Source organism: Populus trichocarpa, chromosome 17 (genome assembly GCF_000002775.5).
Source record: "Populus trichocarpa isolate Nisqually-1 chromosome 17, P.trichocarpa_v4.1, whole genome shotgun sequence".
Lineage (NCBI taxonomy): Eukaryota > Viridiplantae > Streptophyta > Magnoliopsida > Malpighiales > Salicaceae > Populus > Populus trichocarpa.
This window is the reverse complement of record NC_037301.2, coordinates 11,193,810-11,216,967: the sequence shown is the minus strand read 5'-3', so window position 1 is coordinate 11,216,967 and position 23,158 is coordinate 11,193,810. Positions and strand designations below refer to the sequence as shown.

Here is a 23,158-nt window from a genome sequence, read left to right as displayed (position 1 = left end):
AATGGTCAGGAACTTATTAAAAATTCATCTGCGTTTATTTTTCAAAAAGTTATTTTCAGAAAATTAATTTTTAAATTTTCCTATGTTTGTTTGCTATTAGAAAAGTTGGTCAATAAAAAATACTTTCTGGTCAACAAAAAACACTTTTCAGTCAAAAAAAAATTTGGATTGGTTTTTAGAAAAGTGTTTTCCTTTTATTTTGAGCGGAAAACACTTTCTGAAAATTGTGAAAAATTTAGAAATGTCATATTATTTGCTGATTATATCAAATTTGATCCTCAAACTTTTGATTACTATATATATTTTGTTTTGAATATTTGTTTTTTAATTTTATCCTTTATAATTTAATTTTTATGTTAATTTTGTCCTTATTTTTATAATTATTATTTGTTTTTCCCTTATCATTTTTTAATTGAAATTTTTTATCTATCAAATTTGATTCTCATTCTTTTGATTGTTACTTATTTTATTTGAAATAATTTATGAAATATTTAGTATTATAATTTTAATTTCTTCATCTTTTAATTTTTTTATTTTTTAGATTTGATCTCTATTATTTTGATTATTATTTATTTTATTTGATATAATTTATGAAATTATATTTTTTTTCAATTTCATTCTCATTCAACTTTTTAATTTGTAAGATTTGTTCCTCATTATTTTAATAAACTTGAAAAAAAATAAAACATTAATAAGTTATTTTTCAGCTTATTTTCCATGACATAACCAAATATTGAAAAGTGTTTTCCAACTTATTTTCCATTACACTACCAAACATCGGAAAATAATTCACTTTTCTGGAATTCACTTTTCCGGAATTAACTTTTCAAAAAAAAATTATTTTCCAGCAAGCAAATGGGTCTAAATAACAAAAAATTAATATTAAAACCTGATAGAACACAAAAAATATTTAAACCCACAATAAAAAAATCCTACTCAATCCCATGTTATTATTTCAAATTCAAATATAAAAAATAAAGAAGAAGGTTTGCTTATTTTTTAGATTCAAGCTTTGTGAGAATTCAATAAATTATTTTAAATGCGTTAAATTGACGTGACATGTATTTTTAAAAGGATGAAACTGGGAATGATGAAATAATTTAACCTCTTCCCTTGTCATGAACATGAAAGGATGGTCAGCAACAAAACTAGGATTTGGATACCTAGCTTGCTGTTGTCTAATTATAGCGACGGTGGTGGCAGCAGCTTCGGTCCCTTTCTCCTTCACTTCAATGCGTGATTTCTGAAATAATTTATAAAGACATAGGTCCTCACTATCGGGAGAATCCACCATTTTCGTGAGCTCCCCAGGTTTGAATGGCCGATCGAGTCCCATTTCTTTCATGGTTTCTTTGGCCTCAAACTCGAAACAGAATTTAGGAAGTTCTACTTTCCTCAGCTCGAATTCTTGATTAAAGAAGCCAGGTTTAGAATCGAACATTTTGACCAGATCTGGCAAGCCGTCATTCTTTTCTGGAAGAAAGAAATACATGGAAAATTGCCTGGTGCCTAGACAACTTCCGTAGGGCAACTTAAGTATTTCGTGACCTTCAAAGGATCGACAAATATTATCTTCATATCCAACACCAGTCATGTAGGGAACTTGAACAATTTTCCCATTGAGAAGGTGAAAGTCTCGAAACCGTGTCTTGGACACATCAAGCTTTTGATTCCATGTTCCTTTTGAAATATAATGCATTGCCAAGGATCAATGCGGTATCCCATTTTACAGATAGCGATGGGAGGACTTCCTTGATCAGTACTCTGGTCTTTCTTTCAGCCCACAAATCCACTTCATGTCTTGCTTCATCAGGCTTGAGGGACAAACATAACATATGATTGTTGTTAGACCAAGCATTTTTTCGCTCATTTTCGCCATGTATTGTTAACATTCAAAACTTAAGGGAAAAAAAAGCACCTTGTTTAGAAAGCCAACTTCTTCAGCTTGAGCATTGCAGACCTCTCTTACAATTCCTTCGAAAGACGGATTCAATCTGTCACGTTGATCGACCCAAACACCATTAATGAACAACAATGTTGGGTCTGATGTCCTGGCATGTTTCTTTCCAGCTTTTTTTTTCTGCATATGAGTTGGTGTTAGCAAAATACCGACGAAGATAAAATGCCTTTGGCTAAGAGACAGACCAAGTCTGTGGCCGGGGAGAGAAATCAGAGTTTATGGAATTGTATAAAACTAGCTTTATTTTTTACTTGGCTTCATAGCCAATATGCCATTAGAGTTGGCTTTTAAATCATCTCTAGTGTTGTTATGCTGAAACATTTTTCTATCGGGTCCTGCTACATTACTCAGGTTATGAAAGGATGCAATTTTTCTCCTTAACACCTGTGGTTAGGTGGTCAAAATAGCTCTAGGCCAATTTTCTCTCTGCTAAAAACAAGTTAAGTAGGAGCGTCCTCTATTCTGTCTTGAAAACAGAACATATCCCTGTAATTTGTTGATCCGATGACACAGCCTATATTGGATAAAAAATTGATTATTTTCATGGCAATAGGTTAAGTATAGTTATGTCAGTGTTCAAGGATTACAACTTACAATATGCAAATGATTTAACCAAAGAAGCTCTTGTGACAAACATTTCAGATTATGTCATGGAAGTTTACATTGTAAAGAAAGCATGGCAGAGGCAGATTATTGAAAAAGCTTATTATATTATAGTACAATAATTTTTGTGATCATTTATTGACAACAGAAGAGAAATACAATACTTGCTACTAAATAAACAGAACTCCACTAGAAAGAAAAATAATAAAGAACAGGTAAATTTTGGTTTTAAAAGACAGCTATTATTGAAAGTTATACAGTGATATAGCTAGATAGTATTCCGTCAAGGAGAAGTTTTCTGTGGAGATGAAGAGGCTGGGGGGATTCCTGGGATGAGAGGAGGTAAATGGGGGAGAGGAGGTAAAGGAGGGAGAAGAGGTAATGGAGGAATAAGCGAGAAGGGAGGTGGTGGTGGAGGAGGATGAGGAGGAGGAGTTAGGCCAGGGATTGGTGGGAATGGAAACAATGGTGATGGAGGAGGCTGGATTGGGTTAGGAGGAAATAGTGGAGGAGGAGGAGGAGGAGGAGTTAGGCCAGGGATTGGTGGGAATGGAAACAATGGTGATGGAGGAGGCTGGATTGGGTTAGGAGGAAATAGTGGAGGAGGAGGAGGAGGAGTTAGGCCAGGGATTGGTGGGAATGGAAACAATGGTGATGGAGGAGGTTGGATTGGGTTAGGAGGAAATAGTGGAGGAAGCTGAAAAGTGTTCGGCGGAAAAAGTGGTGGTGTTGGAAAGGAAAACTGATTAGGATGGTGCACTGCTTTCTGATCTGGTAATGTTGTGCTTTCAAAAGATTCTGAAGTTTTGGTCTTTTTGGTATTTCCTGGAATAGGTGGAAGTAAAGGGAGTCCTGGAAGAGGTGGAAGAGGAGGGAGTTGTGGTAATGGTGGCAATTTTGGAAGTACAGGAAGAGGAGGAAGATAGTTCTGGTTCAAAGGAGGGAGATAAGGTGTTGCTGGGTCTTGAAGTGGGGGTGGGAATGTTGGGTTATCAATAGAGGGTAGAGAGGCTTTTCTGGAACTGAATTCCCTGGAATTTTCAGTACTTGGTTTTTGATTGCATAAGATTGGCTGTTTTTCAGGCTTGAAAGTGAAAAAACCAGATGAAAATATATGTGTTCCTTGCTTTCTTGACTTGAGATGGAGCGATGAAGAAGTTGCTGATGATGCCACAGCACAAAAAGGCTCACTGCTGCTGAGTAACTTCACTGAACATCTCTTGATTTTCTTTACATGTTTGCTCACTGAGAAAGGCAAATGAACTTTGAATTCCCCGTGCTCATCTGTTTTCACTTCTTCTCGAAAACCTGGCCTTGATTCCTCATCTTTGCATTCTACCGCAACAGATGCACCTGCACACAATACCCCACAAAAACATATACCTATATCATACTGCAGAACAGAACCCATTGAATGAATGTTAGTCGAAGTTGTCTAAAAGAACCTGAAATGAAGTGACTGTTCCTTGAGAAAGCCTCTTGGAAACATGTGTCACAGAAGACAGTGCCAACGACAACTGCAGATGGAAGTTTCTTTCCATGGCTAGCTTCTGCTGAGAGGTTATTAAATGTGCAACTAAGAAGGAATATTATGAAAAACCAAGGCATTTAAGTGTTCTTCGCTCTCTATGACCTCCTGATTCAGAGAAGAATAAGAGCTGGAAGAGTCTACTTTTTATCAATTGGGCTAAGCTCGACACTTGTTCTCTATTATTATACCATGTCCTTTGTCTCCTTATAGTTGTTTGAGAAATAAAGATATTATATATAGTCTTATCAATTTTCAATCTTTCATGGCCTTACCCACCAGGCGTCTTAGTACCATTCATGCAAAAACCAGTCAGCTACAAACCAGCAGTAGTGAATGAGGGTATGTACATATCCTACCATTTAACAGCTCAAAAGGAAGGTAAATTGGCAGGTAGACGAGGAAAGACTCTAGCTCTACCCTTCATTGATTTCTTACTTCATATAACAAAAACTAACTAAATAGTATGGAGAAAGTGAATTATAATAATAGTTTAATTTTTAATTTTTTCACGCAATACGTTTCTTTAGTTTTTCTTTTCTTTTTATTTATTGTTTCTTCTCTGCCACTTTAACATCTTGGGTCTGACTTGATTGCCGCAACCACGCCAGACCCAAGGTACTTTAGTCTGACAACTATTTTAGGCTCAAGCATCTTGGGTCTGGTATGGTTCTGTCAGGCTCGCGCCCCTGAGCTTGACAACCATGCCACATTCGTGCGCTTGTGCCTGACAACTATGTTAAACCTAAGCGTCTAGGTCAAAAAATTTAATTTTTTTTAAAAGTATGATTGGACTGCAAAAGCAAATATTGTCTTATCAAGCATGATTTTTTATTCATATGTAGTACTTAGAACTTAGCTACAAAATCTTTTTTGTTTGTACAACTTATTTTATAAATTTATTATATTCAAAGAAGAAATAATGAAATAAAATGTTGAGTTCTAAGTGATTTATTTCAAGTTTTTAAAAATAAACTTTTTTTTGTGTGTGCATTGTGAATGAAAAAATATATAATGAAACTAAACATATATAGTCCAGTATTGTTAAAAAAATATAAAATAATGTTGTCGTCGGTGAAGAATCACAAAGGATCACCAATTAAATAAATATTTTTTTGCATTGAGTTTGATTAAAAAATATAAAAAAATAAAAATTCATAAAAAAAGAGAAAAAAAAGTGAGGATATAAATGAATAACAAATTCATAAATATAAAAAAGAAACTATTTCAATAGAGAGATATAATTTGAATTTTTATATCTAAAATATTAAATTAGATTTTTATGATGATTTGTTGTTTATAAATAATTTCTAAACTTGATTTCTATTTAAGATAATTGAAATGTTTTTTCTTATAAAAAATAAAAATATATAATTCTTAACATTTTAATTATTACATGTTCAGACTTCAAATCCAAGTTTTTTGGGTCAGATATGACTGTCAGATCCAAATCGCTTGACTCTTACATATCTATCATACTTAAAATATTTAAAATATTTTTTATACTTGTAATATTTTTTTATATTTAAAAATAAATAATATTAACCTGTTGCATTTATTGAGTTTGTTCCTTCGATGGTTTCAAAATACCAATCATGGATGGTTGGGTCCCTGCTGGTTCACGAGACATGCAGAGTAGATACAAATTTCGTGCCCATACAGTACTCTACCTAATACCACCAAATTCGAGGATGTAGATTGAATATTGTTGAGTAAATGCCATTCACCTTCTGAACAAAATAATGTATGGAACGGTGGAATTGCTTCTCAATTTCATCATTTCGAGTTATTTTGAAGATTTAAATAATTGTTAATTTAAATATATGTAAAATTAATAAAAATACATGTAAGTTAGAAAAATATTAATAATAATAATAAAATGTTATGTACAGACGTTGTTTTACTCCTTGGAGATTGGATGTGCTTCATAAGAGTAGAGTAGAGTGAGCAGGATGACTGATGTTTGCAGGAGCTACAGGGATATCTTTCACCCTCTTTGAAGATCATTATTGCTCACTGGCATGGCTTACCATTGCCCATTCTGTCAATGGAGACGCCTGTGATCCTGTTTTATAAGAATTTATGCTGGATGATTTCTTCTCCACCCATTAAACAGTTGTTTCTCCATTGAATTTCTTGGCCGCTGCTTTCTGCAATCACTCAATCATGTCATAAGTCATTATCATTAGAAGAATCCTCATTATCATTATCCATATAGGCAAGTGATGGGTTCAAGCACATGACCTCCTTATGATCAAATACACTCACTAATTATACTTAAAAAAATACACTTGATTTCGTGGCCTAGTAAAGAAAGTATCTTATTCTCTTTCTCTGTTACTGAATTTGATTCTTTTTGTATATATTGAACTTATAAGATATTCAATAAATTTAATGATTAGTTTTAATGCGTATAAGATGGTTCAGATATCTCGAATTATAAAAAAATAAAAAAAATTAAAATTAAAATTAAAAAGTTGATGTAACATCATTATAGCATAGTCGTATTTAAATGAATTAATTGAAAATTGAAATATTTTTTTAATCACATGAACAAATTCATCCCTAAAAAATTTTGTTTATCTATAAGGTCTAATCATGATTTTTATAAAATTTAATTGTTTTAATATTAAAAATAAATATAGAAAATATATTACTTTAATATATTACTTGATACATGGTAATCTATAAAGCAGAATAACGACAATAATTACCGCATAAAATACTTGAGCATGTGATCTTGAGAATCGTACTAGAGATAAAAATGTCTTGTGAGAGTGAAAGAATTGTTCTTATATAAAAGAGTCATCTTCATGTCTAATTCCAAGCTCCATTCTTTATCTTCACGGGTGCTTGAAAATGGATATTGTAAAACTGTAAATGTAATAAATCAAATACATATTTTATTATTATTATTTAAATTAATTAATTAATTTGAGATTTTTTTTAAAAAGGTAACAATATGTGAGGATGAATGCTAAGAATGAACTATGAAACATCTAAATATCACGGTCCATGATAAAAATTAAAATGCAAAAGCATGAACATGAACATGAACACATCAATATTAAAATATTTGAGAATACATACTGAAGAACTAGACCTAATTCTGGTGATACTTGAGAACATGTCGCACATGGTGTAGCCATGCACTATGAACTTCGATTAATGAGAGATCAATCATGGAGCTAATTAACATCCTCATACATTTATTTCCAAGCAAAAACTATATATGGCAATGCCTGACGAGCACTCTCCAGTTTCTCAAGGCCGAGTGTAATTGAGCTTATAAAAAATTATTCATGAAAGTAAAGAAGCATGAACATGCAGAATCCATCAATCATTTCTGAGAATCGAATCCAAATAAGAAGATGAGGGGAGTGAAATGCTTCCTATCCCTTTACTAGCCGCTTCATGGGTGGCCAATATCAAAGAATATCGAATAACATGGTGATCTGCAGCATACTCAAAAGGCAATATTGCTATTTCTCTCCGAAACTGGTAAGCAATTTTTCATAACAGCTATATATAGAATATTTCTAGATTATTCAATGGCATCTAATGAAAACGATGATGATTCATGACTAGATTCCTTCAGCTCTAAGCCCTAATTAGCCAACCAGGTCTAGTACTTTGTTGCCTACAAAAAATAGTTTTACCTTGTATTACATTAACTTTTCTCAAAGATTAGATTCCCAGGAACAAATGCTCATATTTTCCTTTTCTCCCCCGTTCACTGTCTCTGTAATTAGAGTGGGTAGTATCGGTTCCACCGATCAGCGGGCAATATATATATATCTAATCTGTTTGAGCAGTGAACTCCTTTCAAGAGCAAATTAAAACAATTATTGTTTCTTGGTGAGAGATTCTTGTATCAGTAACGTGAATTCTTGTTCATGTATTTACTAGCTTCAAAATCTTTTTGACAAACTAATAATCAATAAATGTTATGCTAACTAAATATATCCTGCAGTATTCGTGTCGTTTTGATGGAGAATAATGGAGACTCAAACGAGGACTATGATTCATCACTACCAGCGGAAAAATGGTGCGGAGATGAACAACTGTATCAATGGAAGGGCTTTTGGTTCAGACTCCAATACCTGCCAGGAACTCGACAGGTTCTTGACAACTTCAAGCCTCTTCCTAGTGATGTTATCTTAGCTTCTTTCCCAAAAACTGGCACAACTTGGCTCAAAGCTCTCTTATATTCCATCATCAATCGCTCTTCTAGAGTCTGTTTGAGAACCACTCATCCTCACATGCTTGTACCAACATTAGAAGTTCAATTATATGGAGCACAACAACAATCTTTTAGTACCTTTGCCAGCACTAGTTCACCAGCCAGGATTTTGGCAACTCATCTGCCTCACCAACTCTTGGCCGACACTGTCAAACCATCAGATTGTCGCATGATTTATGTTACTCGAAACCCCAAGGACACCCTCACATCATTCTGGCAATTTGTGTTGAAGTCTAGAAGTTATGAAGAGCCATGGCCGTTGGAGGTGGCCGTCGAGAAGTTTTGTAGCGGGGTGGTTCCTTTTGGACCTTACTATGATCATGTTCTGGGGTACTGGAAGGAGAGCTTGGAGAGGCCAGAGAAGGTGTTTTTCATTACTTATGAAGAACTCAAAGATGACACCAGGACTCATGTCAAGAGACTAGCAGATTTCTTGGGGTGTCCCTTTAATGGTGATGGTGAGGAAGAGGTCTTGGAAGAGATAGTGATAGGCTGTAGCTTTGAGAAACTGAGCAACTATGAGGTCAACAAGTCCAGTGAGCATTCACAATGGATGAAATTGCCGTTTAGTTCCTTCTTTAGGAAAGGAGATGTCGGGGATCATAGGAATTATCTGAACAACGAAATGGTGGAACGCATTGACACAATTACTGCTGAGAAATTTCACGAGTCAGGTTTCATGTATGGAATTAATTAGCATTCCATCGGAATTTTAGAATTCAGGATGAGAAGACAAATAAGCCTTCCGATAAGTTCTTTCTCTACAAAAGGATCGGGATGTGATTGTTAATTACTATGGAATTTCTTTTCTTTTCTTGTAGCAAATCGTACTTTATATTATATCATTTCTTTTCACATAAGAGTTAAAACCACCAAGACATCACATATGTGGCCTCTCCTCCCTCTTTTTTGTTGTTGTTTTTGTTGTGTGTAAATTCCTCAAACAAGTTAGTGTTATTCTCTCACATCTTTAGCTAATTATGATTGAAATTTATGTTATTTAGTGATCAAAATTTAAAATTAAAGAGTTTATTTCTTTGTGATTTTAGGTTTGAACCCTATAATTACTAATATGATTGTCACTAGAGGTTTACATGGTTATTAATTTAAAAACTCATAGAATTAGTCAAGATGTGTATAAGCTGGTCCAGATGTCCATGTAAAAAATAGTATCTTCTTATTAATTTGACAACATAGTGTTTGCTTGGGATTTAGAGGAAATGAGTTTATGATGTTGGGTTTTTTTATATATATAATAATTTAAAGTTTTAAGCTAATTTGTGTTTCAATTGAAAGATAAATCGATAATTTTGGCATTAGTAATTAATTAGTTATTGATGAAGTCATGAAGACTTCATACTAGTTTTGCTAAATTAATATCATTATCAAATAAGAGTAATTGACTCCTGCGGTACAACTATCCAACAGTACTGAAATTGTGAATTTAGTTTAGTGAAGTTGTTTAACTGAACACATTATTGCTGATTTCTCTACAAGTCTTTGCATAAAAATGAAATCCATACCCGTACTTTTATTAGCTGGAATCCACTCTGAGAAGCTTGTTGATGCTACTTCACAAAAGAAGGTAAATTACTAAAGTGTTCTTTCAAATTTTATGCTGCTGTCAAGTTACACCTTTATTAAAGTATCTGACACCTCTTCGAGTTCATAATTGTTTGTGTTTTATTTTTAATTCATTCGAGCATGTTTAATAGTTGCAATAAAAAAAAAAAAAAACAATCACAATTCTCCGATCCCATCAACCCCTCTAAGCCTTGTACCATACCGGTTATGGAGAGTGGGAAAATTGATTATTCATTCCTGCCAAAAGAAAAATTCCGAGGAGATGACTATCTATGCCAATGGAATGGTTTCTGGTTCAGGCAGCCGTTCCTGGAAGCAGCCCACCAAGTCTTGAATCACTACAAGCCCCTCCCCACTGACACAGTCTTAGCTTCTTACCCCAAAACAGGCACAACATGGCTCAAAGCTTTGCTATATTCCATCATCAATCGCTCTTCAAGGGATTCCATCCTCACCAACCATCCCCATATGCTTGTTCCCACATTAGAGATACAGCTATATGGGCCAAAAACAGGGTCTTTTGATTCTTTTGCTGGCACTGCTAATTCCTCAGCCAGGATTTTGGCTACTCATCTGCCTTACCAGGTCATTTCTGGCACCATCAATTCAACAGATTGTCGGGTTGTTTACATCACAAGAAATCCGAAGGACACCTTGGTATCATCATGGCATTTTTATCCAAAATCAAAGGAGGTTAAAGATCCATGGTCTCTAGAGGATGCAGTGGAGAAGTTCTGCAATGGTGTTGGCAACTGTGGACCTTATTATGATCATGTTTTAGGGTACTGGAAAGAGAGCTTGGAGAGGCCTCACAAAGTCTTCTTTATCACTTATGAAGAACTGAAAAGTGACACCAAGACTCATGTCAAGAGGCTGGCTGAGTTCTTGGGGTGTCCGTTTGACGGTGATGGTAAAGAAGAGGATGTTCTGGATGAGATTGTTAGCAGTTGTAGCTTTGAGAAAATGAGTAACTATGAGGCCAATAAGTCTGATGATGGCCATATGGGCTGGCTTAAATTTCCACTCAGTTCTTTCTTTAGACAAGGAGGGACGGGAGATCACAAGAATTACTTAACTCCTGAGATGATAAACCGTGTTGACAAAATCACAGCAGAGAAGTTTCATGGGTCTGGTTTTATGTATGGCATTTAGCAGCTTCATTGTTGGGATCTTATGGAGCGAGTTTCAAAAGCGTGTTTCTTCAACTTCAGCTCTGTTCGATGCTCTTGCCTTAATTATATATTTAGTTAATCATTATATATATATAAATCCTATTATGATTTATAATTTCTCTCTTTTTTTACTTACTTCTCGAACCCCAACAGTAACATGGTGGGGAGCTGTCATCTGGTTTACCTAACACTTTAGTAGTGCTGTTGAGGCCGAAAGCAACTCACAGAGAGAAATCAAGCAAAGTTTCGACTGATTCCTGATCCAATATACCAAGCATTTGCATAGATGATCAATGATAAACCTTAGTTTATTTGGGTAAATCCTTGGAGAAAAGATTGGAAGCAGCATAGTTTATTTGGGTCAGCATTGCATTCTTCATCATGTAAATTGTAAGCATATGGAGGGAGATGAACAGATGCTAGTGAGCATGCGAAGATTTTGTGTGCTAGCGATGGATGGGGTGGATCGTGGGAAATAATTATTTAACAAGAGTAAATCACAATTTCTTTATATAAAGTCTGATAATTTGCATTGATGGAGAGAAAAAAAACACTAGGATGGCCATTATTTCTTATAGCTTTCGATTTCCTTTTTAAATTTTGTTTTTCTTCTAAAATAATATATCAAGTTTGTTCATCGTTTATACTTTGATGATATACCGAATAAAACAAGGCAGATGATACAATTAATAGTCCATCCATCAATTTAAATTGGAAAGAATCACGCATGAAACCAGAAACAAATAAAATTACAGCTGTCTACAGAAACAAACATTAACCTGCAAAAAATTGGAGTACATCAAGCAAATCAGCCTGCAAACTCAAAAGCTTCCTTTTACATCAAATAGCAACACTACAACACTTTTTTTTAATGGCAGTATTCAAGCATGAAACTAGTGAAAAATCGTAAACATACCCATAACTCAATAACAACAGATGCCCTATCATACACTAACCATTCTGTACAAAATTAGTGGGAAAAAGAGAGAATTCCGCAATCAAAAGGCAGTGCAGAAACCCGCTACCGCCTCCCTAAAATGTTCTAAGCCAATGGAGGATCCCTTGATTAGTTTTCCAAATCGATGATGCTTGACTACCTCTGACCACCTCCATGTATGAAGCTCTCATCTCGCATACCAGATCCAACCACCACCCCCCACCACCACTCCTGCTAACAAAATCAAAGGACATCCCTGAAGATCTCTTCACATTGCCAAGTGTATCCCTGCTCCAAACTGGCCCAAATGTGATCTTCCATGTTGACATGCATGTGGTAAAAAATACAACCAAACAAGGAAAAAATGCACATTGATCTTATTCACAAGAGCTCTTTATCGTAAAATGCAAGAAGTTGCTTGACGTGATTATGCCAAGCAGCAACATTTTGTCCATCAACTGTAACCCAGTCAACAACAGTAGACGCTGGTTGCTCCCACCACTCGTCAAGCTGCAGAACAATGTCAAGGATTTATAGCTAGATTTAGAACAGAACAATTATGGAATTCTAGGCGACAAACTTCTGCAATTAAAAGAATACATTTGACAGATAACCACAATTAACAGAACTGATTGATTCTTTCCATCACTTTAAAATGAGTATCAAAAGAAAAGGGTGAAAAAATAGGAATGAATGACAAGCCGCACAGGAAGGGGCAGAAAAACACATTACCACAAACCTAGACATTAGGATATGAACCAAATTGTGACACAAAACAACAATTGAGTCCAAACATAGCAAGCACTCTTAAGCAAAGTCGGAATTGTTAACGCAGCCTTGTGAGTGATCATTGATGGGCAAGATCCTTCTTTTAGAACAAAATAAAGGATTTTATCCTTTGATTTAAAATACAGATACAAACAACATTTATGTTTGCCTAAGCATTGTGTTAGGCAGTTATTTCTGGATTCCTAAACTCTTCTAATATTTGTCTCTCGAGGGTCCAGCTGGTTAGCTCTTGGAAAAAAAAATGTTGCCCCTGTCCATACACCTTATTTAAGGTTTAAGATGAAATAGAAAAAATAGTAGTGCCAGTGAATAGACACACAAACCGGTCCATCTACTCTTCTCTATCTTGACTTTAACATTGTTATATCTGCCTGCTCCTCACTTTTGATTCTTTTATAACAACGTAGTACCCTTTGGTGGAAACTTCATCATATAGATATTTTGCAAGTTCTACTCTTCTTTTATGCATCCTTTTTTTATGGGAAAAAAAAATAGAACTTTTGATGAAGAGAGAAGAAAAACATATGCAAAGTTGAGCCATAGCATCCTCGAAAACAGCATAATTTATCAATAAAAGGTGCTCTCCTATCACTTGGGATGTTCACTAAAAATATTCTCCTACGAGCTCGGTAGGCAAATTAAACAACATAAAAAAAATTATAACTCCACCCCAAAGTAATTGCTGAGATGAATAGTGATTTCAAAATCCTGGAACTCCTTCCTATACAAACATGCCAAATAGCAGTCAACTCCAGGCATCTCTAAGAAGCCTTTCATAATTCCTCCTCCCATGTGAATGAATAGTAAATCCTTAATATTTGACAACATTCCTTTCCTTAATCCACCAAAACCAGCAAGAAAGACCATTCTGCATATCTCACGCAATAAAATAATACAATGAAAAGGTGGCAACACCACAGGCATGCAACACCAGTATCCAAAGGAGATGTTTTATATGGCCACTGCACCTCCAACATCTTATCTTGTTAAAAACAGCTAACTAACAGCTTTTTCTTGGCCTTAGAAGCAACCTTAGCCTTCCACATTTGATTCACCAAAAGAAATGGCCAAGAACAAGTGCTTTTCCTAATGCAATGACACAGGACTCTCCTTTTCTCACTATCTCAACTTTCTGAACAACTGAAAGAAAGAAAGAAAAAAGGGGGTTCCTCCTATAACCATGTATACAAGAAAACCATGAAAAGACATGAGATATCATCCAAAGAATTAACACTCCATCCAATCTCAAAGCTACTATGAAAGACAATCTAAGTATGTTTAAGTGATCCCAACAAGGTCACAGGTCAAGTGTGAGCTAGAAATTCCAGAAATTCACTTCATCAGAGAGTCGTATATACTAAATACCTCAGCAGTCCCACTAACCCACTACCAAATAAAAGAGCCTAGCAATCTCAACAGCTACAGCGACATTAACACAATACAAAGCAAACATACTTCTGCAGACATCTTCAAATTTTGCTTAAATGACATCAGTACTCTAGTCAAAGTCGAATTTCAAATCAAGAATCAAGAGATGAAATGGATATTCAAGACATAACTATCTTCATTCCAACCCAACCCAACCCAAAATCTCACTCTCTCTCTCTCGAACAACATGCAGGGAATGCAATGAAAAATCAATAAATTTTCAGCTACAGTTGTTACTCACCAAACCTCTCACGTATTTGCAATCTTCCAAACACTTTTGGGCATTCAAAACTGAAGTCTTAAGCTCAGGTAGCCATTTCTCCGAGACAATCTTGTCTTGCTCAGTGGCCAAATTCAAGCATAAATTTGTTGTCCTGCATGACACCAGCAAATGTGAAACATCTCATAATGTTAAAAAAAGAAGTTATGATAGGAAAGGAAATAGGGTCTGGCTAACAGATGTCCTTAAGGCACCCTTTAATAGATTATTTACTGGTTATCTAATTGTAATAATTAGATAATTTAGAATTTCAAACTTTTCTTTATCCAATAACGTTACAAATTCAAAAAAGATATCTTATTTCAGATAATTCACAGGTTGGGTAATGGTTATTCCTAAAAATTTCAGAATTTAAATTTGTCCAGTCATCACAACATTTAAAAGTACCATTAGTTATCATAGTTAGTCTCTTAAAAAGTGCCTCAAGGACACTTGTTAGCTTTTCCCAAAGAAGGTAAAAGAGAAACCACATGCATGTCCATGTGATCTAAATGATTGTTTGCATGTATGTGTGTTAGAAATAGGGATGCAAATGAGCCAAGCCACTCATAAGTCGCTTGAAGCTTGACTCGCTTAGGGCTCAGTTTGAACTTGTTTGTTTAGGTATAATGAGCTTATTCAAGCCTATTTTTAAAGCTCGCTATATAAATGAGCTTAGTTAAGCTTAGCTAATTAAGGCTCATGAGTTGGCTCAATTAAACTTGTGAATTAGACTCTAAGCAAGATTGTTTAAAAGCTTGGAAATAGGCTCATTTATATGCATGTTAAAATTTAAAACGATAAACAACTTGTATAAGATTTCATAATATAATCTAATTTAATAAGTAATCAAAAACATTATTTTTATGAAATAAAATTTAATAAAAAGATTTATCAATTATATGTGTGTGTTATATGCAGGAGTTGAGAAATGTAGATATATTTTGTTTAAAAATCCATGAAATAAATTATGTTTTTAAGATCTTTCATGATAATGAAATTATATAAAAATTTTATAAGCATGTCAAAGGTTAAGCCTAGCTCATTTATAGGCTCATTAAGCAGAGAAATAAATTTGAGACGAGCTTGAGCCAAGCAAATTTTAGAGGAGCCAAGATTGAGCCTCATGCTTTAGGTTCATCATGAACATGACACGAGCTTGAGCCTTGCTAAAATTAGACAAGACAAGCTCAAACACATCAAATCTCAGCTTGGCCCGGCTCGTTTGCAGCCCTGGTCAGACAGAGAGAGAGGAACAGAGCACATGTAACACAAAACATACTCATGGATTAGAAGTAAATTTTATCAAGGATAAAAATCAGGACAAGTTAGTCAGCTGACATAAAATGATAGAAACTAGAAACTTAGGGAAAGGTTTTCAAAGTCTAAGTCTAATAGAGGAGTTCAATGTCAACAACTGCGCAATTTAGAATAAACTTTTGTTGTCAATAAAGAAGAAAAGTGACAGCATAGAAAATCTTTACTCAAAATGCGGACCGTTTGGATAACTACAATATCACAGTAAAACAAACATGCACAAGTTCAGCTGTACCTTTCATATTCTTGTTGAGAACGGTATGCATGGTTCAACAATGCATGACCACTTTCAACAAGATCATGCCGTATATGGACCAGATTGATTGCCTTTGCCAAGTCCTCCAACACACTTGCCTCAGAACCACGAAGTTTTAAACAGAACTCAAGGGACTCTAAAACTGATGCTAAACCAGCATCTGAACCCTCCAAACCTATTTGTCCATTGCAAGTCATTTGATTTGAACATAAGGAAATAAAACAAATGCTCATACTTGGGATGTCAGGTCACTTAATGCATTTCCAATTTCCTTTTATTTTACAAAGTTAAACCAAGTTATAGTCGACAAAATTGTAGGCATAAAATAACATGTGAAGCAACCTTTAGCAGACTCGGTACTCAGAAATGCATGTAGAACAGACCAGATTGCAACTAATTGGAAGAAGTAATCAACTCAGACACTCATTTCTACTAAATATATTGCCAATGCTCAAACTAAATGATGGGTATCCACATAAACATTCAATTTATCATTATAGTAGAGACCAAGGCACAATAGTTCTTATTTAAACAACTAATGCTCAAAGGATGGTTGACTGTTGTGCATTCTTGATGGAATTATTTATCTTTGACTTCAACAATTATTATGCTTGAATAGTATGACAAAAATCTTAACTTTGAATGTAATCAACCAAGCTTTAATGAACATTCACTGCAAAAAACACCCTATGAACTTTTCTTTCTTGAAAAGTTGATGTTAGGATATCATAGAAAAGGCACAATTATGTCATGCTATGACATGTCCAGCTCTTAACCCAAATGGATTTTTTACTATTCAAAGATTCTTCAAAATTATTGCTCTTTTACTTTAGCAAGAGAGTGTCTATGCAAATCTTCCAACTTGTCAGATGAATCTATTTTATTTTTATTTAAAAAGATTTTTTAAAAAAAAAACTTTTGCATGGCAGGAATCCTTCAAGTGGATCCCTGACAATCGAGTGTCCCAACTCCCAACATCAGATATCACACCTGACACCCTGCCCAAAAGCTATCCAAAAGGATATACTATGACAAGCTTCGAAACTTCTACAGACAAGTAAGAACTTACCAGCAGGATACTGAAGGGCAGCAGACACACGGCATATTGATGGAATTGCTGATGGATCCCTAGCGCCAGCTCTTGCTGTCAATAAAGCAGCATTCTTCTCCGCAGCAGCAACAGCTTCAGGTCCTGTAGATCCATTAGAACCCATGGACTCCAGCAGTGCCTGATAGAATTCAATCAAGAAATAACTTTATTTTAGCATGGATGTACAGCAAAATTTACTGCAATATTTGATACCAGAAAACATGTTGCTGCAATTTCATAAACCTGTGGAGTTGAAGGAAGCATGTAAAGACTATTATCAGGACTTCGCAAGAAAGCATTAACTTCTTTATCAATAAGATCTTTTGCACTGTTTGCAATCTCCGCAACAATTGTGCATGCTGGAATGATAGTAGTTGATGCATACTCCCTTGCAACCAGTGGTTGCTGTTTCCAGAATGCAGCCGCATCCTAAGAGACAAATGAAATTATTATAAGTGTTAATTTATCCAGTGACCACGTGTTTCTTAGAGTTGATAAAGGCTGAAATGCAATGGTTAACATAAATGGCATGGAAGCGACCTGAAAATTAACAATAAAATGTAACACATCCCACTGCTCACATCCATTTCTAGTCAAACATGGATAACTTATTGGCTGAAACAGTAGAATTATCCACAAAGTTGAGTTTTAGCATACAAAAGGGGTTTCTACTCTCGATTTGCACAGATAGCCAAAAACAATTACATATGTTTAATTGCACTCACTCATTCTTGTGAAACATTGAAAATTTAATTGGCTGAGGCATTAAAATTATTGGCATTGTTGAATAAGAGCATAAAAAGGATAAATTTAGTCCCATTCTTGCGAAACATTGAAAACTTAATTGGCTGAGACATTAAAATTGTTGGCATTGTTGAATAACAGCATAAAAAAGGATATATTGAGTTATGCTACAAAAGCATGCAGATAAACACACACTCGCAGTAGTGATCTCCATGAAAAAACATTTGACCTGCAAGGCTTCATTATTAATTCCAACTCATAAATTAATAATAACTACAGTCATTCGATGGTTAATATAATGTCAAACAAACTACTGTTTTGAGTTCTTCAAAAAATTTCAAGATCAAATACCTCCATGATAACCTTCAGTAGAGCGGTATATATTGCTTCAAGTTCAGATCTTCGTGCATCGAACTCCTCAATCTTCTTCCACTTCTTTCTCAAAGAATCTTCAGCCTCTTTCCTCTCTGCACACAATTTATTTAAGCGTTCTATTTCAGACATCAATGTATTCAAGCTTGCCCTCAGTCCAGCAGCTTCTCTCTCCTTGGCCCAAACCTCCAGCTGCACAGAAAATATTGGAGAGTCCACAATTTTAACATGTATCTTTAGCATGATGAACGGATTACAAGTGTATTGGATAATAAAAATATATGGCACATTTGCATTATGATGTCTTGGATGTAAATTTATGGCGCGTTTAATTGAAGGTACAACAGCATTAACTAGTGTTTTTTAAGCTTCTGTGAGGTCAATGCCTTGAGATCACACTAAAGAAATATGTAAATGAACTTCAAAGTGATGGTGCTGAGATCAAGTGCAGCCAGTATGGATTGTTTGTGGGTTGAGCATAAGCTTTGTTATGTTGTCTCCTTCAAGAAAATAAGTTCATGCGTGTGAATGACCTGTCACATCAATAGTTAGAAGCACTATGGTTGATGTGAGATTTTCAGAGCAAGAAAGAAAGAATGGTTCTAGATATGGTACAATTGGAAACCGGCACTTTTGCATGCCAAGTTTATCTAAAAATCACAATCTGTAGGACAAAGTGACGGAACTGCTTGATGAAATACTCAAACTTCCATAACCAAGCACTGACAACAGACTAGTATCAAAAGCAAGGGTGCAATCCAACATTTCAGCATAGCATGATTTAAGGAACCTTGGTAACCATTAACTGCAAAACAAAGAGAGCAATTACCTCAAATTGCCGCAGACTGCCCATGTTCTGTGTTGTGACTCCAATACCAATTGAGTGGGAAGAAACTACATCACCAGTTCCATGCAATCGTTTTAAGAGATTCTGACCCACGTCCCTGGCTTCTGCAGCTTTATTAAGTGCATCTTCAGTGGCCAAAAATTGCTGAACATGGGCTTTCTGTTAACAACCACACAAAACAATGTCAAATGAAATGCTCCAGATGCAAGAGAGCAGATATAAAAGCATTAGCATAAAATAAGAGCACAAACAAAACTATCAAATGCTCAAGCGCCCACTATATATCTTTTTACAAGGGTATCAGTTTTGCACCCAAACCCCTTCATCACAATGGAATAATAACATAAAAGAAGAGGAGGTAGGAAAAAATCAAATAAAAAGGATGAATTTATAGAAAAGAGATTTTATCAATAAAACATTTTAACCTGTTAAAAAAAATCAAACTATTTTATGCTACTGCTTTATATGAAAACTAAAAGGTAAAATTGAAATACAAAAGCTACCATCTACAAAGGAAGAAAACCTGTCTTTCCAGAAGCTGATTTTGAGATCCTTTGTAAGGCATGTCTATTCCAATCGTCCCATTGCCATAAAGTTGATGGTGCAATGGTGAGTTTGTGTCAGTAGAAGAAACATCCATAACTCTGTTGTTTTCATATTTGTATCTGATCAAGCAATTTAAAATTATTGATCTAGTAAATGGAACATTAATGTCAACAAAGCAACTGTAAATTTGTACAACTGACATTTACAGGAATAAACAACAGAAATCCAGTAAGGAAGCATCACGAAACAGGATACATATTCTTTTAATGTACCTTCCATGTAACAATAACAAATATTAACTATAACATCTACGTGTAACAAAACTCATAGTCTTTTGCATGTAAATACAACATGAATGTGTGATGCGTGATGGTCCTCATCAATTTGAAGAGAATAAAAATAATCGCTTTGATGCAGCAAGTCAATATTCTGACTAATGCCTCGTCAGAAACAACTCCAAAACAGACTACGTCTCACATAATATCCTTTGTCGATTCACAATCTACTAGCTACACATACATACATTACTAAGAAAGTACAGCTTTGGTTATAGGAAGGAGCAAAGCAAGCATGTGATTGGCTTTAGGCCGTTTTGCACATTTTGTAATGGCCACAAAAAAAACTTTTTATCTTGCAATTCATTGTGTCTTATCTCCATCATATGCACTCGAAGACCAAATTCCAATTCAGTCTGTAAGCAATTATGCATCAGTGCACGTTTAACACGTACAGAATGATCAAATGAATTACAGCAACCAAGCAATTATTACACTACAAGTAACAAGAAATTTTGGAGTGAGCAGGGTAAATGGACACTTCAACAATCTGAGGAAATAATGAACAAAAATTGCACCTGCATGAACCAACATGAAATGGAAAGAAAATATTAGCATACCTTAAGAGTTCAGCATCAGCTCTAACATCAATTTTTTCAATTTCTCTAGAAACCAAAGTTTTCAGCCGTAAAGTGTATGCAGTAATTGCCCGAAGTAAGTGAGGAGGGTTCTTCAAGCAATTCACAATAACAGTTCTTACATCATCAGGTATATCTCCATCAAAATCCATGCCCAACTTGGCTGCTTCTGATTGAGGATTCAAATGAATACCACTTCCTTCATAAGCAGGAAAGGAGTTGCGTATTCTCTCGACCATATAAACTGCAAGAGATTCACATGCCTTCCGGATATTTCTTTCCCAATTTGTTTCAATAAGAATGACATCATCAGCAGATTTGGTTCCCTTAACAGTTGAATAAACAGCTTCCTTAATACTGTTTGCACTGAAGCTGCTAACTTCTTCTAGAGAACTGTCAATGCTAAACCTTTGAGCATCCCTTGCTTGATTAACATATTGATGAAGACGTTTATGGTACTCTGCAAATATTTTTGCTGCCTCATCACATTGTTGGTCATAAGCCTCCAGCATGACCTGCTTGTGCCTGCAGCACAGGTGAGCGTACATTAGTAAAGGACACATCACAATAGTTGGGATGGATTACATCCTTGTCAAAAGGATCCCTTCTTAACATTGTTACGCAATAAAACAAAAGAAACCACTGTCACTGCCTAATTGTCCTATCTCATCATAAGGCAGGGTTTGCAGCGTCCAGACATCATTAGATCTCCAATGAATATAATCATGTCAGACTGTGAATTGCTATGCCTTTCCAAAATAATTGAAGTTCAATATCAAGTTTTACAAAAGCGCTTAAAACTATTATCATCAGAAAGGGAAGGCCTTTATGCAAAGCAGCAAAATGTTGGCTTCTACTTTCAACCAAGAACTGTCATGTCATTGAAATGGCCATGTACTTTATATCCAAGTACACCAAATTTCTCCTAAAGAATTTATAGAATGAAGTGAGAAATATTTCAATTTCAGAGGAACAACATGGTCCATAGCAGTGCAATAAGAAGCAACTGAAAATGATGCATTAATAATCCTACAGTTCAATATAGACTTTAACCAAATATGTATGACGAACAAAGGAACAACAATAAACTGATGCCAACCGTCAATATAAGTATACATGCTTAGGAATCATCAAAAGCGACAGAATTCACGTAATCCTAGTTGATATTGTCGCTAACACGCCCTCTTGAACTTTTTACTTCCAGAACTGAAACATAGATTTTTGTAGCACAAATTTTACATTGCCCATGTATCTAGAAACGAGAGGTTTCAAGGTGATTTCGAGCAGGATAAAAAAACAAAAATCTTGCATTCTTCACTATGTATGCATAAAAAAAAAACATGTTAAACAAACAAACCTATTCTTAGCACGCTCATCAAGCATACGCTTCCTCTCGGCCTCCTCCCTCGAAACCTCAATCATTCTAGCCCTCAAATCCTTCCTCTGCCTCCTAACAATACTCCTCAACCTCTCAACCTCTTTCGCTGCTATTTCCCTCTCTTGCAATGCCACCTCCCTACTCTCCGCAGTACTCGACCCACCCCCACCCTCCCCACCCACCTTCTCCTTCCTCCTCCCTCCTTTACTCCTCCCCTCGTCTTTCCCAACATTTACCAAACCGCCACTCTCCCCACCACCACCACCATGTACCAGTATATTCTTCCTTATATTCTCCACTGTTTTCTCCGATTTCACTCTCTTTATCAGAAACCCCCAAATGGGTATCATATTTCCACGACAAATCTTCCTTATGGCATCTATTGAGGGCAATTGAGATTTGCTAGTGGCCGCACTCTGTGGCCCTAATGGCCTATACCCCATCTCCTTGTGCAACCACTCTAGTATGGCCTCTGGTTGCGCTACTGCGCTCGATGACCCCTGCATTCTACAAAATATTTCGATACCTTCAACACCGAATTCTACTAGGAAGACAGCAGCATTCTTCCAATTGAGATTTGAAACAAACCCCTAATTTCAATTACACACAACTAGATCTGACAACCAGGAGAAGTAAACCAAAAGAATTGCAGAGAGAGAGAGAGAGAGAGAGAGAGCTTCGGGGTTTTTTTGTTTGTTTATAATTATTTTAGGGTGTTAGATTGGAAGAATTTAAAAATGGAGGTCCCGCTCTATTGTTTCATTTTTACTTCGATTTGGTGGGGGGTGTTTTTGAGTAACTGTTAAGATATGTGGGGAGTGATTTGTATTATTATCAGTTTTTGACTGATAAGACTTTATTTTTTTAATTATTATTGGAATGTTTTTTTTATTATTAACATAGATATCCGGGTAACTTGTGTATACTTCAACTAATTTCATAAATTTTGAAGTTAATGACAATGCAAGTCTTAAATGATTCTAAAATTTGTAGGACTCGAACTAATAATCTATAGAAAATAAATTTAAAACTTGATCAATTAAATTATTTCTCTTCTAATTATTAATTTAATATATAGGCTTTTATTTTGATAGTAAGTCATATAATTTTATGATTAAATTTTTTTTAAAATATCTTTACCATTCTATATTCTATTCATTTTATAGCTGATCCAAAATATAAAATATAATTT

At 35.1% G+C, this 23,158-nt stretch overlaps 4 protein-coding genes across 6 annotated transcripts; 2 read left to right on the top strand and 2 right to left on the bottom strand.

The window, feature by feature from the left end:
• Positions 1–2,650: 2,650 nt before the first annotated feature.
• LOC18107353 (leucine-rich repeat extensin-like protein 3) lies at positions 2,651–4,298 on the bottom strand. Its single transcript, XM_006373345.3, has 2 exons — positions 4,009–4,298; positions 2,651–3,916 (listed from the first exon to the last, which is right to left on the bottom strand). The coding sequence occupies exons 1-2, from the start codon at positions 4,169–4,171 to the stop codon at positions 2,847–2,849; spliced, it is 1,233 nt and encodes a 410-aa protein (XP_006373407.3). The 5' UTR covers positions 4,172–4,298; the 3' UTR covers positions 2,651–2,846.
• Positions 4,299–7,370: 3,072 nt separating this feature from the next.
• On the top strand, positions 7,371–9,206 carry LOC18107352 (cytosolic sulfotransferase 6). 3 transcript variants are annotated; one of them, XM_024588884.2, is made up of 2 exons: positions 7,371–7,592; positions 8,065–9,206. In XM_024588884.2, exon 2 carries the CDS (start codon positions 8,081–8,083, stop codon positions 9,029–9,031), a length of 951 nt encoding a protein of 316 aa, XP_024444652.1. In that variant the 5' UTR covers positions 7,371–7,592; positions 8,065–8,080; the 3' UTR covers positions 9,032–9,206. The 3 variants fall into 3 exon arrangements, with proteins under 3 accessions (XP_024444652.1, XP_006373406.2, XP_024444653.1); XM_006373344.3 differs by lacking the exon at positions 7,371–7,592 and adding an exon at positions 7,690–7,949; XM_024588885.2 differs by lacking the exon at positions 7,371–7,592 and adding an exon at positions 7,905–7,989.
• A 919-nt stretch (positions 9,207–10,125) lies between these two features.
• LOC18107351 (cytosolic sulfotransferase 5) lies at positions 10,126–11,070 on the top strand. Its single transcript, XM_006373343.2, has one exon. The coding sequence runs from the start codon at positions 10,126–10,128 to the stop codon at positions 11,068–11,070; it is 945 nt and encodes a 314-aa protein (XP_006373405.1).
• An 828-nt stretch (positions 11,071–11,898) lies between these two features.
• On the bottom strand, positions 11,899–22,670 carry LOC18107350 (AUGMIN subunit 5). Its single transcript, XM_006373342.3, has 10 exons — positions 21,946–22,670; positions 20,571–21,113; positions 19,653–19,794; positions 19,112–19,288; positions 18,262–18,474; positions 17,410–17,595; positions 17,146–17,305; positions 16,056–16,251; positions 14,486–14,618; positions 11,899–12,537 (listed from the first exon to the last, which is right to left on the bottom strand). Exons 1-10 carry the CDS (start codon positions 22,470–22,472, stop codon positions 12,409–12,411), a joined length of 2,406 nt encoding a protein of 801 aa, XP_006373404.2. The 5' UTR covers positions 22,473–22,670; the 3' UTR covers positions 11,899–12,408.
• Between the last annotated feature and the right edge of the window lie 488 nt (positions 22,671–23,158).